At 40.4% G+C, this 15,630-nt stretch overlaps 1 protein-coding gene across 1 annotated transcript; it reads right to left on the bottom strand.

Annotated features, from left to right (window-relative positions):
• Nucleotides 1-11,974: 11,974 nt before the first annotated feature.
• Nucleotides 11,975-15,589, bottom strand: avpr2b.1 (arginine vasopressin receptor 2b, tandem duplicate, 1). Its single transcript, XM_028003250.1, has 2 exons — nt 14,314-15,589; nt 11,975-12,809 (listed from the first exon to the last, which is right to left on the bottom strand). Exons 1-2 carry the CDS (start codon nt 15,188-15,190, stop codon nt 12,601-12,603), a joined length of 1,086 nt encoding a protein of 361 aa, XP_027859051.1. The 5' UTR covers nt 15,191-15,589; the 3' UTR covers nt 11,975-12,600.
• Between the last annotated feature and the right edge of the window lie 41 nt (nt 15,590-15,630).

Below are 15,630 nucleotides of genomic sequence, written 5' to 3'. Positions count from 1 at the left end.
ATCAAAACATTCTGTCACAGCCTTTCTTCAAAAAGAACAAAAAAACAAACAAACTATGTCTGCTTTCTATATTTTCTATCAAAGTTTGAGCAGAGAAGCAAATATAAAGCAGGAACTGATTCAATTAAATCATTTTTCTTTTTACATAAGTAATTTTAAGTTGCACAAATTAAGCTGTGGGTGTCATTTAGGGAATACCCCACAATCCTTTCCTTGGCTTATTTTTCTTTCCATCACATGATGTTATTTTCCACAATATGACTGGGGGCTCCCTCATGCTGTTTCATTCTGCTTGGCAACAGAATGCATGTTTCACACTGAAATGGTCTGGTTGTGCTGCTACGGATGTAAAAAGTGTTTTTAAAAACTGTCTTTGTAGGGAAAATTATATGTATGGTGTAAGTTGATATGTGTATGAGCAAACATAACTCTTTTTTTGCACATTTTTCTTTCTCTGTTTTCTTCCTTTGTCTAAACCTTTTTATCCTTGCAGCGTTACCGGATCAGAGGGTGCTTTTTTCATGTTAAAAAAAAGCAGACTTGAAAAATGTTGGAGGGGGGGCAGGTTTCTGTCTTATCACGATCGCCTTATTATCAGTAATCTACAGCCAAATACTTTGAATCTGCATTTATTGTTTTTAGGAGTGAATGAAATCATTGGTACAAATATAAAAAAAACAACAAAAAAAACACAAACAGCTGAATTGCAGCAGAATGTATTGACGTAACACTTTCTAACTTCACAGAATCGATCATGTCTGACAATCTGGGAACTAGAAACTTTCAACTAAAGCTGCGAAAGTCGATCAATAAAAACCTGATGAATTTTATTGCAACAATATCGCAATTTTCAACTGCAGGAATAGAGTGACATAAAAAATGCGTTTGTTTTTTTAATTCTAACTCTTCCTGCTTTTTTTTCCAGTTTTGGTTAAAAAAAAATCAGTTCAGAGAAGACATCCAAGGATTATCCACACAGCCAGAAAAAAAAAAGTCAAATGCAGTTCATAGATGAATATCAGAGTGATTTAGAGATCGTCACGATGTCTGTCCTGATTGATATGCCATGGCACAGCTCAGGTTCTTCCTAAATTTATCTCTAACTGGGGTCCATCGTCCCTCTGCTGCTCTTTGACTGATCAGGCATTTTGTTTTACATCCTGCCAACATTATTGCATCCATCTCGAACCAGACCGGGACAAACTGGGCTCCTGAAAAGCTCGTTAAATGATTACCGAGCATCAAAAACATGGAACGGATGTGTTATGAAATCTGTCCTTTGATTTTATGAAGAAATCTTTTCTTAAATTCACTTTTAACATAAAAGTGGTATGCTCTGTCTTGTTTATTTTATGCTTTTTAAAGAAATTATTATTTAGTATATGGAATGAATTCCAATATGGGTAACAAGTCTGAGGAGGATAAAACGTCACTGACACTACACTTTGGGTTTAGCCTAAATTCAATTTAGTTAGCTTTAGTGCTAATTCGAAGCTTCTCATCGCTACGGCAACAATCACACACTCGATCAACTCTGTCTCTCTGCCTCCCATCTCGAGTCAAAGTCAAGCCAAATAAAATTTATTGAAATAGCTCTTTGCAAACAGTAACACTGTGAAATTGGGCCTCTGCCTCTTTAAAAACTCCTGCCCTTTCTGAAACTCCGCCTTCAGGAAGTCATCACAACATGGCTCCTCTGTTAACCCTTAAACAACGTTTAACCCGTGTTTCACCGAGAAGTAGCTCATCAAATGAGCTCAGCAGAAGCTCAGTTCAAACAGGTGTTTGCTAATTGCTGCTGGTTAGTCTGAAGGAGCTGAGTGAAACTGGAAACAGCAGCTCTGAGGAGGAGCTTTGTCCGGCGGGGCTAGGTCCACCCAGGCGTTTTGCTCAGCTGAATGGTTGCCATGGGAGATTAAAGGATTTTTCAAACATGCATGAAGAATCAAAGCAACACTCCAAGTATGTTTTTGATGAGGTAATAACATTATAACATGATGTAAAGCTCAAAAAAGTCGATTTCACGGAATACTGCCCCTTTAAGACATCACCCAGGGAGCTGGAGCTTGGGCACATATCTGTATCCAAATGAGCAATGATCCGTGGCATGATGCTAAATCAGCAACAGGCTGACTTCAGGACAAAATATTGACTGTTTTGGAGTGACTCTCACAAAGCCTTGATCTCAGAGTCATAGGAAGACGTGTCTAGAACTGAAGAACTACGTGCCACGAAGAGCATAAACCTGATCTGTCAGGAGGGATTTTGACTCAGCTACATTAAGAATAATACTCAGCGTATTTCTGCTTTGCTCCATGGCAACCACTGCAAGCACAACTGCATCTGACCCCCCCCGGGAAGCTCAGATTTTCGTAGAATTCCTGAATGCGCCACTTCAGATTTTGTATTAATAGACAGAAAACAGCGCTAAGTCACAGAATAGCAATGAGGAAGAGATGATAAAGTTAAATGTACCTTCATCAAAGAGTAAGTCATGTGGTCATAAAGTTCATGTGTATTGTCACACTCTTTGTTTCATTTCAGTGCTGATCTCACTGGATCTTTGACTTTTTCTAAGTGGATAAAGAAGCTTCTGAAATCGTCCTTCCAAAGATCTGACCTGACCTCCGCTGAAGATTTCTACACCTCGCTTAAATCAAGCAGCATACCAAATCAGATAGTACCATTTTTATTCTTTTTTTTTTTTGGTGCAGAGAAAATGTTTTCTCATTTAAGCCTTCTGAACTTTCTGTTGTGAGTTTGGTTTCTCCATTTTAATCAAATGTCTCTCTCTCTCTCTCTGCCACCTCTTTGATACTTTAATATTTCAGAAGTGAAGGTGTCACGCTCGTCCGCATTGAACCACGTTGCCACTGGAGATCTCTCATCTTTACTGCGAGTGCAACTTTTTTGTTGAGAAATATCTAGTGCTCTCGAGTTCCTTTTAGTTGTAACAACGCAGCGCAGAGATGTGACACTGTTCACCTTTCAGGTCACACACAGTGTCTCCTGCGGTACGTTGTGTTTTGCACTGATTAGCGTTTCCTGCTAGCTGCTGAAAATCCAAATGCAGAATCGTCACTTAAAGGGCAAATTGAAGCCTTGAAGCTTCAATTCATAAGCTTTGTATATTTTCTATGTACATGGTGTTGTTTTATAGCACAGTCAAGTAGCTTTGTGTTGTTTTTACTGTTGCTGATTTGCTAGGGACGGATCAAGGCAACCTAATGCCTGCATCACATTGTTTCTAGCCGTGGCTAATTTGCAACACCCATCCCTCGAAGGACCGTTTACAGTTTCAATGAGAAGTTAAGATCAAAAGTAAATACAATAAAATGGTCACAAATAGATATAAAAATTAAGTATTCAACATTACTGAATCAAAACGATTACAGCACTGTAAAATTAGGGCTGTTCTGGCTCATCTTTAGCCAATTCTTATGCTTCCAAGTTGGTATTTTATGATCTTAAAATCAGGTGGTGATGATTTCAAAACTTACACCTTCTAATAGGGAAGATCATGATTTGTGGAGCTTCTATAGATTCTATTGCTATTCCGTTTCTCAACAGATGATTGATGCATTTATGAAACAGTTTGAGAAAACAAACCTGCAGTTGTTATTCAAATGCTGAATATATCCAACATAACTTAAAAGGAATGGGATTTTGCGGTTTGATGCCCTGAAATTGGCCTCCGTCTCTTTAAGAAGCTCCTACTCTTTCCAACACTCTGCCTTCAGCATGGAGGAGCTTTGTGGAAATGGGCGGAGCTTTGTGAGAGGAAACCCTGAACGGTTGCCACGGGAGATTCAAGGATTCCTCAAGCACGCATGAAAGAATCAAGGCGACACTCCGGGCATATTTTTGATGAGCGAAAATAATCACTCATCACTCATTTTTAGCATAATATAAAGCTTATAAAAAAGTCAATTTGACATATTTTACGATTACGATTAGGACTCCAACCTCCCTACGATGGCTATCTGCATACCACCATACAACAGTCCTGTATCCATTCCCTGTCTTGCTCAGGGAAACACGTCCTGCCACGCATTCCTATTTGCAGAGATTTTGCCCCAACTATCTTCCCCTATTGCCAACATCAACATCAACCCCAGTGTGGCTGGCAGCCATGAACAACGATTACAGCACTTTACAGCCATGAAGAAAGATAAATCTGTGTCTTTGAAGTGATACCCAAATATTGTTCCAATATTTCCTCGGCTTTGAGAGACGGCGGGGCCTGTACAAGCTTTGAGCATCTGAGCCCTGAATAATCAGAGACCAGATGGTTTTTCCATAAAAGGTCAAGAAGAGTCTTAAAGATTTTAGAGTCTAAATTGGCTGGTTGATAATCTGGCAATGTTTCTTTCATTATTTTAGCCAAAGGCCTTTATTTTCTTACCAGTAGAAGTACATTGTGTGATTTTTTTTTAAATAAATTCGTCTTGACTTTGATTCAAGCAGTTGTATTTTTTCTAAGTTTTGGGAAGTTTCTATGTTGGCAGATCTTAATGTTATGCCTTGATGTAAAAAAAAGAGAAATATAATTTAGATGACAAGAGAATTTTATTAAATAAATCACATAATTGGTTTAACAAATAACCATTTTACTATACCTGTCGTGGGGGCGTATAGCGATCAATAAAAACATATTTCTTGCTATTTAAATATACAGCATATGTTCTACAACACGGGTAAGAAATGAATCAGAATCAACTTTATTTAGCTGGTTTGTAAACTCCAGGTCTCCAGGTCGCCCAACACTGATTCTCTGCTGAGATTATGAATTATAATAGCTGTACTTTGTGTCACAGACCGATTATGCTAATTTTATGTTTCATAAAGGTCCCTAAAAGTTTGATAAAGAAAGCTTTTATTCAAATGGTCAAATTTCTATTTAGTTTTTTTACATCTAATTTAAATTGGCTGCCTGAAAAGAAAGTGTAATTTACTTCCAAATGCCAGTTGTTGCAATTGTCAGTAGTCCATTAAGAGTTAAGAAAAACAATAATAATACTGATCTGGAAAAAAAGAACATTTGAATAACACAAACACCAGATTGCAACACAACCACTCTCACATTTTAGACAGAGATCGTTATTTGGGACTTTTATACAGCGGTAGACGTTGATTATTGCTGCCGATGTGCGAGTCAAACAAGGGGAGAGAGACGAAACAAACCCAGAGACAAGAAGACATCGATCCAGAGTGACCAGAGAGAGACTCTGAGACGAAATCAAGAACAGCCCTGACCGAGCGGAACAGGAACAGAATTATAATTAAGCTGTAGATGAAACCAACAGCCACTTCCAAAATGATTCATACCTACTGAATATTTGGTCAGGGTAGAAACTTTGGTGCAAGTACTCAAACTTCAATATGATGTAAACATTTGTGGGGGGGGTTTGTGACAGAGCAGCAGAAAATGATACATAATAAATATATTTTTCAGATAGCTTGATAGCTGGCTAGACAGATGGAGCGATATTATTTGTGTTTTTCTCACCTGACTTTCCTGTCTGGATAGCAAAGTGTCAGAGCCGCCCCTCATCAAGGCCTAATGGCTCATCTGATGAATGGAAGCGTTCCTTAATATCACGGCAGGCGGCTATTTTTAGGATCACCAGTTGTCACGAACTGAAAGCCGGGCTTCGTTTTAATGAGGCTGGGGAGCTACACAGAAATAAACCTGCTTTTAAATTTTTGCCTATGCACTTTTCGTGTTAATCTTTTGGCTGCCTGTGTAAAGTTCTTATGTAAAATCGACTTTTTTGAGATCTACATCATGTTGTAATGTTATTCTCTAATCATACCTAGAGTGTTGCCTTGGTTCCTTTATGCACTTTTGAGAAATCCTTCGATATCAAGTTGCCACCATTCAGCTGTGCAAAACGCCTGGGTGGACGTAGCTCCGCCTCCGAGGGTTAGCTCCTCCTCTGAAATGCCGTTTTCAAGCTTCAAAGCTTCAGGCTCACACAGAATTTCTGCCCCCACTCTTCTCCTTCAGACTAGCCTGCAGCAATTAGCAGACACCTGGTGGAACTGCGCATCAGCTAAGCTAAATGCTGGTAAAAAAAAAAAGTTGTTAAAGGGTTAATGGCGAAGCAACGTTGTGGTGACTTCCTGAAGGTGAAGCGTCCGAAAGAGCAGCAGATTCTCACAACAATTTAACAACCTGATACCATTTTCATACAGGGCCAGGTTGTTATGGATTGCTTGTTTTTTTTTGTAGAAGTCTTGTAGTTGTGACAAACAGCAGAAACAGATGAAATCGGTAAGAAGGCAAACATTTTTCACACCTTCATCTGGAACAGCTTCATGTTACTGAACATTCTGAACTAAAACTACTAATTCAACTAGAGGTTTCTGGTCAGAGTTCATCCAGACGGATTCTTACAGACATCGTTTGTATGGTTAAAATAAAACCGACCTGAGATATCAGCACACCATTAGCGCATGGTGAGGCGGGAACAAAACCGACGTGAAGAGTGAAACGACACGGGGAATAAGGCGGAGAATCTGCCAACGAACAAAGAAGAAACCCCCAGCAATATCAGACTGGAGCTGGAAAATTGCAGACGCAATCCGGGTGGGTAAATTGGCAATTTATTTATAAAAGCTGGTGGCGAGCGGTCAGAAATGAGAAGGGCTGAAGAAAAAAAAAACAACAACAACAAAAAAAAAAAAAACAAGAAACGAGGCTAAAGACGAAAACATGATGAGACCAAATTATGCACCTTTTAGTTTTCAGCCAGAGATCTAAAAAAAGCCTGTTGAAAAATCTGGGAAAGTCCTGATCCTGGTGTGTGTGTGTGTGTGTGTGTGTGTGTGTAGGTGGGTGTGTGTGTGTTGGTGTGTTTTTGCGCGTGTGAGTCTTTGACTCCTTGCTAGTCTAACTTTCCCATCAACGTCCAGATGCAGCCGAAACCCGGTCTTAGAAAATGCTTCCATTATTGAACTTAATCATGTAAATATTGTAAGAAAAGCCACTTTGCGTTTCTACTTTCTGTGTCCTTTGAATGAGTCAGCATATGGGTCAACAACATTCTTTTAATCCTAATCTTCCAGTCACTTCAGTTAAATTAAATTACTTAAATCTGCTACAGGTATGAATAATAACAATTCTGCATGAGTTGTGCAACTAGGAGTCAGAATATTCTATAGTACTTTATCCCCCTCTACAGATTTCTTTTGGTTTGCGTTTTGGTCTTGATTTAGCATTTCAGACAATCAAACATTATCAGACAAAAATTGACCAGAGAGAAACACAAAATGCATTTTTCAAATGATTCTGTTAAAGAGAAACACTTTCCAAGTCAAAATGACCCTCTGTGAAAGACGTACTTTCCAACTGAACGTAATAACTGCTTGTGCCACCCTTGGCTTTAACGAGTGCCATCAAGTGTTTGGGACTAGATCCACCGCTCTCAGACTTCTTTGCAAAATTGCTTTCACATTTCCCACAATGGACGCTCTTTGAGAGTGAACGGTTTTTATTGTTAACCTTCGAGCCATTCCAAGGAAGGTGTACTGGTGAGCGTTTGGTCTTTAAATTTGCTAACATTCTGCTTTTCCATTTTTTAGATGGGTGACATAATTTGGCTGCACAGTGGCGCAGTTGGTAGCATTGTTGTCTTGCAGCAAGAAGGTCCTGCGTTCGATTCCCGGCCCGGGGTCTTTCTGCATGGAGTTTGCATGTTCTCCCTGTGCGTGGGTGGGTTCTCTCCTGGTACTCCGGCTTCCTTCCACAGCCCAAAAACATGACTGTCAGGTCAATTGGTTTCTCTAAATTCTTCCTAGGTGTGAGTGTGTGCATGGTTGTTTGTCCTGTCTGTCTCTGTGTTGCCCTGCGAACTTTTTTTTCTCTAAAGGAACTGAATAAAACTTCCCTTTCCACAGGCAAAATTGAATAGAGCTGAGGTCAAGAGTGTGCTGGTAGTTCAGCCTGGCACTGCAGCAAGTGAGGGATCACGGCTGCCTCTGAGTAGCTGAGATTTGAAAATACTTGAGATGCGCTCTAAAAATGCTTATAGTTCAAACACGACATATACCTTAACATGCAGGATGGAAACTTTCTTAACGCTACCGCAGAAGCTACGAACTGTAGACTCTCTGGGGTGACAGCCAATCAGCATCAAGAAAAATAAACGGCGGCCCTGGATTAGCAGCTTTGCAAACGCCAGCCAATAGAAAGTCAAGTAGCTGTTTCAGCTTGAAGTTGCTATAAAACATTTCAGATATGCTCTCCGAAGAAATCTGTGAACAGGTGGATTTTCCATCTAGTCTAAGACGATCATCAGAGAATCCGCACATCACTTCATGAAACTGTGAGAAAGGCTGCTGCAAAGATTACGGATTTTATACTTCTGCAATTATGCAAGATGTTTTTATCGATTTTTCACCGCTCGATCTTTTTTTTTTTAGAACCGTTGTCTGATTTTGTCGAAAGCTATCACTTACACAGTGGCAAGAAAATCATTTCTTCTGCTTCACTTTCAGTCACAAAAGCTGCCTGATGTTTGGGTTTCACAGCAGCAGCAGCTTCGTTCTCTCCCGGCTGTGCGTGTTCTGCACACAAACCAGAAGGAGGAGCAAGTGGCAGAGAGCTCAGCAGTTAGAAAATTGGTGTTATTGATTTGGAGCTCTGTTGTGTCTCAGAAGAGTTTTTTTTTTCTTTTAACTTGTCAAGGTAAGGAGGTGGAGACCAAAGTTATCTCCCCCTGCAGCTGCTGGTTGCAGCCGCTTCGTCGTTAAATTGAGGGTTGGTGCTTGCGAGTGCTGAGGTTTTTTTTTTGTTTTTTGTTTTTTTTTAAATGAAACCTGGTACAGCATTTATGGAAGCAAGTTATTCCAAGTAACATCGCGTAAAATGAACTCGGTTGCACGGCTGAGATGCGGTTTGTTGTAAAAAGTGTTCATTTGCTGTAAAAAAAAAAAAAAAAAAATTAGGATTCAACATGTTTTCGGTGCTTTAAACAAGAAAAAAAATGAAGAAAATAAACATAAGATTTTTTTAAAATTAATGACATTTTATTATATTGTAAAACTTAAAAACGTAGAAAGTACAGAACTGATTAATGATGGGTATTTTCAGTGAATATCCAGCGTTGCTAATGTCTGGGTCAATAGAATAAACCACAATATAAAAAATTCAAAACATTAAGTGATGATGCAAAGAATTTTTTATAACACCGTATCCATATTGGAAAATGAAACATTTTGAGTTGTTTTTGATATTTCAGTAACTTTGTGTCCCAGGTGCACCTGAATGCAGCAGCTGTCTCATCAACAAGAGATTCCTCCAATTGGATTTAGCATGATGCATGAAGTTTGGGCTGACTAGACTTTTCTCCATTTCCTCTAAGGTTTACATGCATCTCAATGTGAGTAATTCAGCTTCTATTGCACCACGAATCTGGAACAAACTTCAGGAAAACTTCAAAACAGCCAAATCATCGAGTTCCTATGAATCAAGGCTACAAACCCATCTGTTTAGCACTGGATTAGATCGGTAGTAACTGGAACATTTATCAATATAATTGATGTTGATAAATGTACTGATTATTTTTGATGGTTCCTCCTCCTCCGTCCCCAGTGAATGTCAAGCACCTTGGACAGTCTGCCGGTCAGCGGCTGAAAAGGCGAAGATTCTTTCCGGGGCCATTTCCCTCAGTCTCATAGAGCTCTGAAGGAACGGAGGCGGTTTTTCAAGCTGATGTCCATAATGATGATGTTGCAGAGCAATTTCCCAGAAATATTGCGCTCTTCCTCCAGACAGAAAATCACCTGCAAGTTTTTTTTTCTTTTCCTTTTTTATTTTTTTATTTTTGTCCAATCCAAAGCGTGCAGCCTTTCGTGTCTGGGCGTACCGCGCTTTTTTCCAATATTTCCGAGCTGCGCTTACAGAATCTTTAAATTACATGTTGCATTATTCCATCCAGGAAAAGGGGGGTGAAAAATAAACATCGCAATTTTGCACCTATAGCAGCACCACGGTCGTGTTTATTTCACGAGAAAATTAAAAAAGCCTCCAAAAACAATTTTTTACAAGAAGTTCATAGGCAAGACGGCGGCGGCGGCTCAGAACAGCAGCAGTTACACAATAACACAAACCACAGTCATTAAATATAGAGGACGTAAGGAAATGATGGCCTTTCTGCCATTTTCTACAGAGAGGAAAATATTTCAACTAGGATTTTTTAAAATTATTATCATTATTACTATTCAAGACGCTGCTGCTTGTAAGAAATTGCAGACACTCGGAGCTCAATCATTTGGCGACGCGCTAAAGAGCATCATTTCAAACAACTTTGAAGCATCAATAATCATCCACCGCCTCAGAGCATGTCAAATGTCTAAGATGAAAAATATTGACAGTTCTGCTATATACATATGTACATGCAAAATACACTAAATGAAAGACAATGACTTGGCAACTAGAGAACATCGACTGTCTGTACATAAGCAAATATGAATAAAATATAAATCTGTAAAGATGTAGAAAACTAAGCAAAACTGTGAGGGGCGAAATACTTCTCAACATAACTGGACTGGAACTCTTTTTACACTCCCCCAAAAAAGTTATCTTTAATAAATATACAGTACAGACCAAATGTTTGGACACACCTTCTAATTAAAATGGGTTTTCTTTATTTTCATGACTATTTATAAGGCAATAAATCCCACTTATTAACCTGACAGGGCAGGTTGACCTATGAAGTGAAAACCATTTCAGGTGACGACCTCTTGAAGCTCATCAAGAAAATGCAGAGTGTGTGCAAAGCAGTAATCACAGCAAAAGGTTGCTACTTTGAAGAAACTAGAATATAAGGGGTATTTTCAGTTGTTTTACACTTTTTTGTTTAGTGCATATTTCCACATGTGTTATTCATAGTTTTGATGCCTTCAGTGTGAATCTACAATGTCAATAGTCATGAAAATAAAGGAAACTCATTGAATTAAAAGGTGTGTCCAAACTTTTGGTCTGTACATATACACATACAGTATATATAAATATGAATAAATAAATAAGTTGAAGGTTCGGAAATATGAATAAATAAATAAGTTGAAGGTTCGGGCTTTATTATAAATATGCAATAAAATATTCATAAAGCTTTGATCAGTAGAGTATATATCAAGGCGTGAAAGTGATTTTCTTCCGTAGATGTTCATTTATTGCACGTTAATCATTCCCTCTTCAATTTTTTCTTTCTTTTTTTTCTTTTTGGTGTCTAAAAATGACTCCAGGCAAAAAAAAAGAGTCAAATATGAAGTCAAAGTTATATTTTGTAGTTATTTAAAAACCCACTGCCTGTTGAGAGTTTTTGCTTTTGCCCCAGCAGAGTTTCTCATTTGTTTTTTTGTCTACTAAAAAAAAAAGCTACCAAGATTTCATTCATCTCTTAAGTCAGATATGGTTTTGTGTTAAAAATACAAATTCTTTGTGTTCATGCTACTGGGAAAACTTTGTGGCTCAGTGCAGAGATTCCCATCTTCAAACAGCTCTGAAAACCGTTGATCAGACAACAGCATGAAAGGGGATGGATCAAACGGCAACATTTTGTTAGCATTTAAAGTTATTCTCTTTACTCTCTGCTCAGGTCTACATAGAAAAGCTACCACTGAGTATTAGGGCCAATGTAAATGAAGAAGCGTATTTCCACCAAAAAACTCTGAAATTTTGAAATTAATCTAAGATGTTTGTCTATTTTGGGGGGAGGTGAGGTTTAGAAAAAAATTTAATTTTCTGAGATTTAAAAGTAAAACATTTTCAACTTCCAACTCAGAAATTTCAAGACAATTTCCAAGATTTGTCTCAAAATTCCTGAGAATTTTCTCACAATGTTTTGACTTTTGGAGCACAGAAACTTCTAGAAATTTTCTGAGATTCATTTCAAAACCTCTGAGGTTTTTTTGGCAGAAATTTACTATCTACGACGGCCCAGATGACAAAGACTGACCGGGAATGTTGAGATTTCTCAACAATTTTTACTACAAAGAAATCTTTTCCACAGATTAGCTTGATTCACAGATTCGTGAAAACACGAGTCGGACGTCTTCGACGTGTTTACATTTCCAATGAAACACAAAGCACAACTGAAACACACAAAAAGTGAAAACTCAACACAACATTTTCTACCAATAAATGCATTACGCTTATTTTTATCTTTTAAAATACGCGTCAAGAACTGTGCAAACATAAACTCGAGTGGCAAAGGAATTTAACTGTCAATAACAGATTTTCTTTTTCCTTTTTCTTGTGGCAGCCAATGCATAAATGCATCAATCTCATTCTTATTTGTGCAACGCATTTCAGTTGTCACGTCTACGAAGTTGAGTTTGAAACTTTTTCTGTTTTCCTGTCTGACGCCGACTCACTCAGTTTGAGCGTTTCAGTCTAAGGCTGTGCTGCTCCAAACATTAGCCGTTCTCTTCCCCGACTCACGCTGAACATCGATCATTTGTAGAGGAAGAGAGACGTCTGCTGAAATATCCTCACGATTATCAGGAGATTTCCCCTGGTTCCCGCTCCTCGACGTGCAAAAGCCAACCATAAAGTGAACAAAAAACAAAAACAGGGGATTGTCACTCTGCCTTCTACCTGCAGTCTGAAAGGCCTTTGAGGCTGATGTACAGGGAGCTGACCATGGTGGCCTCCTCCTGCATGGACTCCTTCAGGTCGGCCTCGTCCACACACATGAGGGCGACCAGCCTCTCGGGCAGCTTCCCGCTGAACACCAGGTAGATGCAGGGGTTCACGCAGCTGTTCAGGCTGGCCAGCAGCATCAGGATGGTGAAGGTGGCCGCTGGAGAGAGAGAGAGAGAGAGAGAGAGAGGAAATACTGAATAGATGGCTTTCTCTTCATAACTACAACTCGTTATTATTTTTAAGTCGGACGTTGTGTAGAAACAAGTGATAAAATGTGAAGGCTTAAAAGATTCAAAAGGGATGAATTTTGCTAAATTCACATTTTTGCACTTTTTTTGTACTTCCATTCGGGTCTTTGATGCGTCTAAAAACAAACAAACAAAAAAACAACTCAAGCACTTGAAAAGAAAAAAACACACACACACACACAGACTGTTTTTGGCAAAAGTTTATGTTTTTTGGTGTTTGAAAAACCTCCAGAATGCAACATCACAAGTCAGCAGGCACTGCCCCGCCCTCACCGAGCAATTCCACCAAAGTCCAGCCTGTTACCTAGCAACCCAAGTGATGCTCAAGCACATTTGATGAGCTGGTTTTACTGCTGTATGCAATGTATAATGGCTGCTGGAAAAGACAAGTGTTTTGTTGTTGACTTATTATCCAGAAACCACTTGCTGCGTTCTTGTTGGTTGTGCAGGAGGCCCCACTTCTGCTTTTCAAAGCTGCACGGTTGTATAATTGCGCATCCGTTTGCATGCCATTTTCTTGTGCGAGGGTAAATGTTGAGTTGGGGGGTGGGGAGGGGGCATGGGACAGTTGAATACATATGCATGCCACACTTTTAAGATTTTTTAAAATTTATTTTACTTAAAGAACTAGTTTCCTTCTCATCCTACTTGAGGGGTGTCTAAACCATTTGCCATATGGGTCAACCTCATTAAGTCAAAAGGACTTGCAGGCCAAAATATTCTTATTTTTTTCCCTTCTCGACAATAAACTGACCTGCAGAACTTTAATTAAACAAATAATATAGTCAAACTTTTTGTTGGAAAGGGATGTGTACATTTTTGTAGATCTAAATTGTTAAAAGTGTTTTGCCTCATTAAAAGAAAGGCATTCAGTTTTAAACTTTATTTAGTTCTTCACTGACAAATAAAAAAAAAATACAAATAAAAATAAAACAGAAAAAGAATTGGGTCAAATCAGAGCAATAGGTCACCATCTTTGGAAATGCTTCCTGTATTTAGCCAAGTTTAGTAAATTTGTTAAAAGTGGATTTGGGTGCAGCAAAATTTGCTTTTGAGAAGATAGAGGTCATTGCAGGAAAAAGTTTAAAAAAAAAAAAAGGTTTAAAAGATGAATACTTTTTGTTGTAACCAGTATTTTCTTTAATGCAACATTTTTAATCTGTCTGTGAATTTGTTTTGCCCTAATAAAAAAAAGACCTAATTTAAATCCACCGTCTGTGCTGGTTGAACAAACTTGCGTTGTTTTCGAACCGTAGTCTGGGGCTGGAAGTGCCATTTGGACACCCCAGTTTTACTCTACGCAACACTTTCTGTAGGTATATTCTATTAAACAATACATGTAGGTTTGGGAATATGAAGTGAGGAAATGTGAGAGTTCATTGGACCTTGTTGTGGGCTCAGTAAATCTCTTACACTGGGTGGGAGCCTCCGCGTCCCAGACCGACCAGAGCTGCACGGTGAAGAACGGCGTCCAGCAGACGACGTAGGCCAGCACGATCACCACGGTCATCTTCACCGTCTTGACCCGCGCCTTCGACAGCCCCACCACGCAGCTCGCCCGGGAGGACAGTGGCCTGCTCGCCGCCTCCCCCGCAGCCCCGGCGTGGTGGCGCGCCTTCAGGTGGATGTTGGCGTGCACGGCGCGGCAGATGCGCACCTGGCACACGATCACGATGAGAATCGGCAGGACGAATATCACCAGAGTGGTCCAGGTCACGTAGGCCCTCAGCCCCCACGGCGCGACGAACTGACCCCAGCAGTCGTAGACCCCCGGAGCGACCTCGACCCGGGAGAAGATGAAGACCTGCGGGAGGCTGCCGACGAAGGAGACGCACCAGGCGGCGCACACGGGGCCGTTCCAGCGCGCCCTCCTCCGCTGGAAAGTCACCATGGGGTTGCAGATGGCTTGGTAGCGGTCGATGGTCATCACCACGATCATGTAAGTGGAGGCGAACATCCCGACCACTTGCAGGTACTTCACCAGGCGACACAGGATGTCCGGGCCGACGAATCTGTCCGTGATGTCCCACATGAGCTGCGGGCACACTTGGAAGAACGCGACCACCAGGTCGGCGACGCACAGGTGCAAGACGAAGACGCGCATCCTGGAGAGCTGCTTCCGCCGCTTCCACAGCGCCAGCAGGAGCCCGAAGTTCAGGAGCCCCGCGGCGACGAAGATGATGGACAGCAGGGCTATCTCCAGGCGAGCCAGCCGCTCGTCGCGGGGCTCGTCCCCGGCCGGGACGGCCTCCGAACTGGCGTTGCTGGTGTTCGCGCTGGACCAAGCCATGCCGGTCACTCTGACGAACGCCGGCCAGAGGGGCCCCGCACCATTACGCAGCCGACGCAGGTGGAGAGACGTTTGAATATTACAAACACAAAGCAGGCGGAATGAAACTCATCAAGCTTATTAAAAAGTCAAAAGATGGCCGGAGGAGATTGCAGACCATTGTTTCAATAACTAGGAAGCTGGTTCAAGTGAACTGGGGAGCGGAGAGGGGAGAGCAGATGGTTTTATATCTGATCTGGGCAGGAGGGAGGAGCGACCTCACAGAACGCAGGAGTTGTTTCCAACCAAAGAAGGTGGAGAGAAAATGGAAAGGCATGACAGATAACATTTAAAAGTATCACTTTTTGGAAATAGACAAACGATCAAATCAAATGCTCAAGACGCATCTTCAGTCCTCTTTTTTAAAATGAATTCAATTTATTTTCAGGTCTTATTTTAAA

This window comes from Xiphophorus couchianus, chromosome 20 (genome assembly GCF_001444195.1).
Source record: "Xiphophorus couchianus chromosome 20, X_couchianus-1.0, whole genome shotgun sequence".
In the NCBI taxonomy this organism is placed as follows: domain Eukaryota; kingdom Metazoa; phylum Chordata; class Actinopteri; order Cyprinodontiformes; family Poeciliidae; genus Xiphophorus; species Xiphophorus couchianus.
This window is presented reverse-complemented; position numbering and strand designations above follow the sequence as displayed.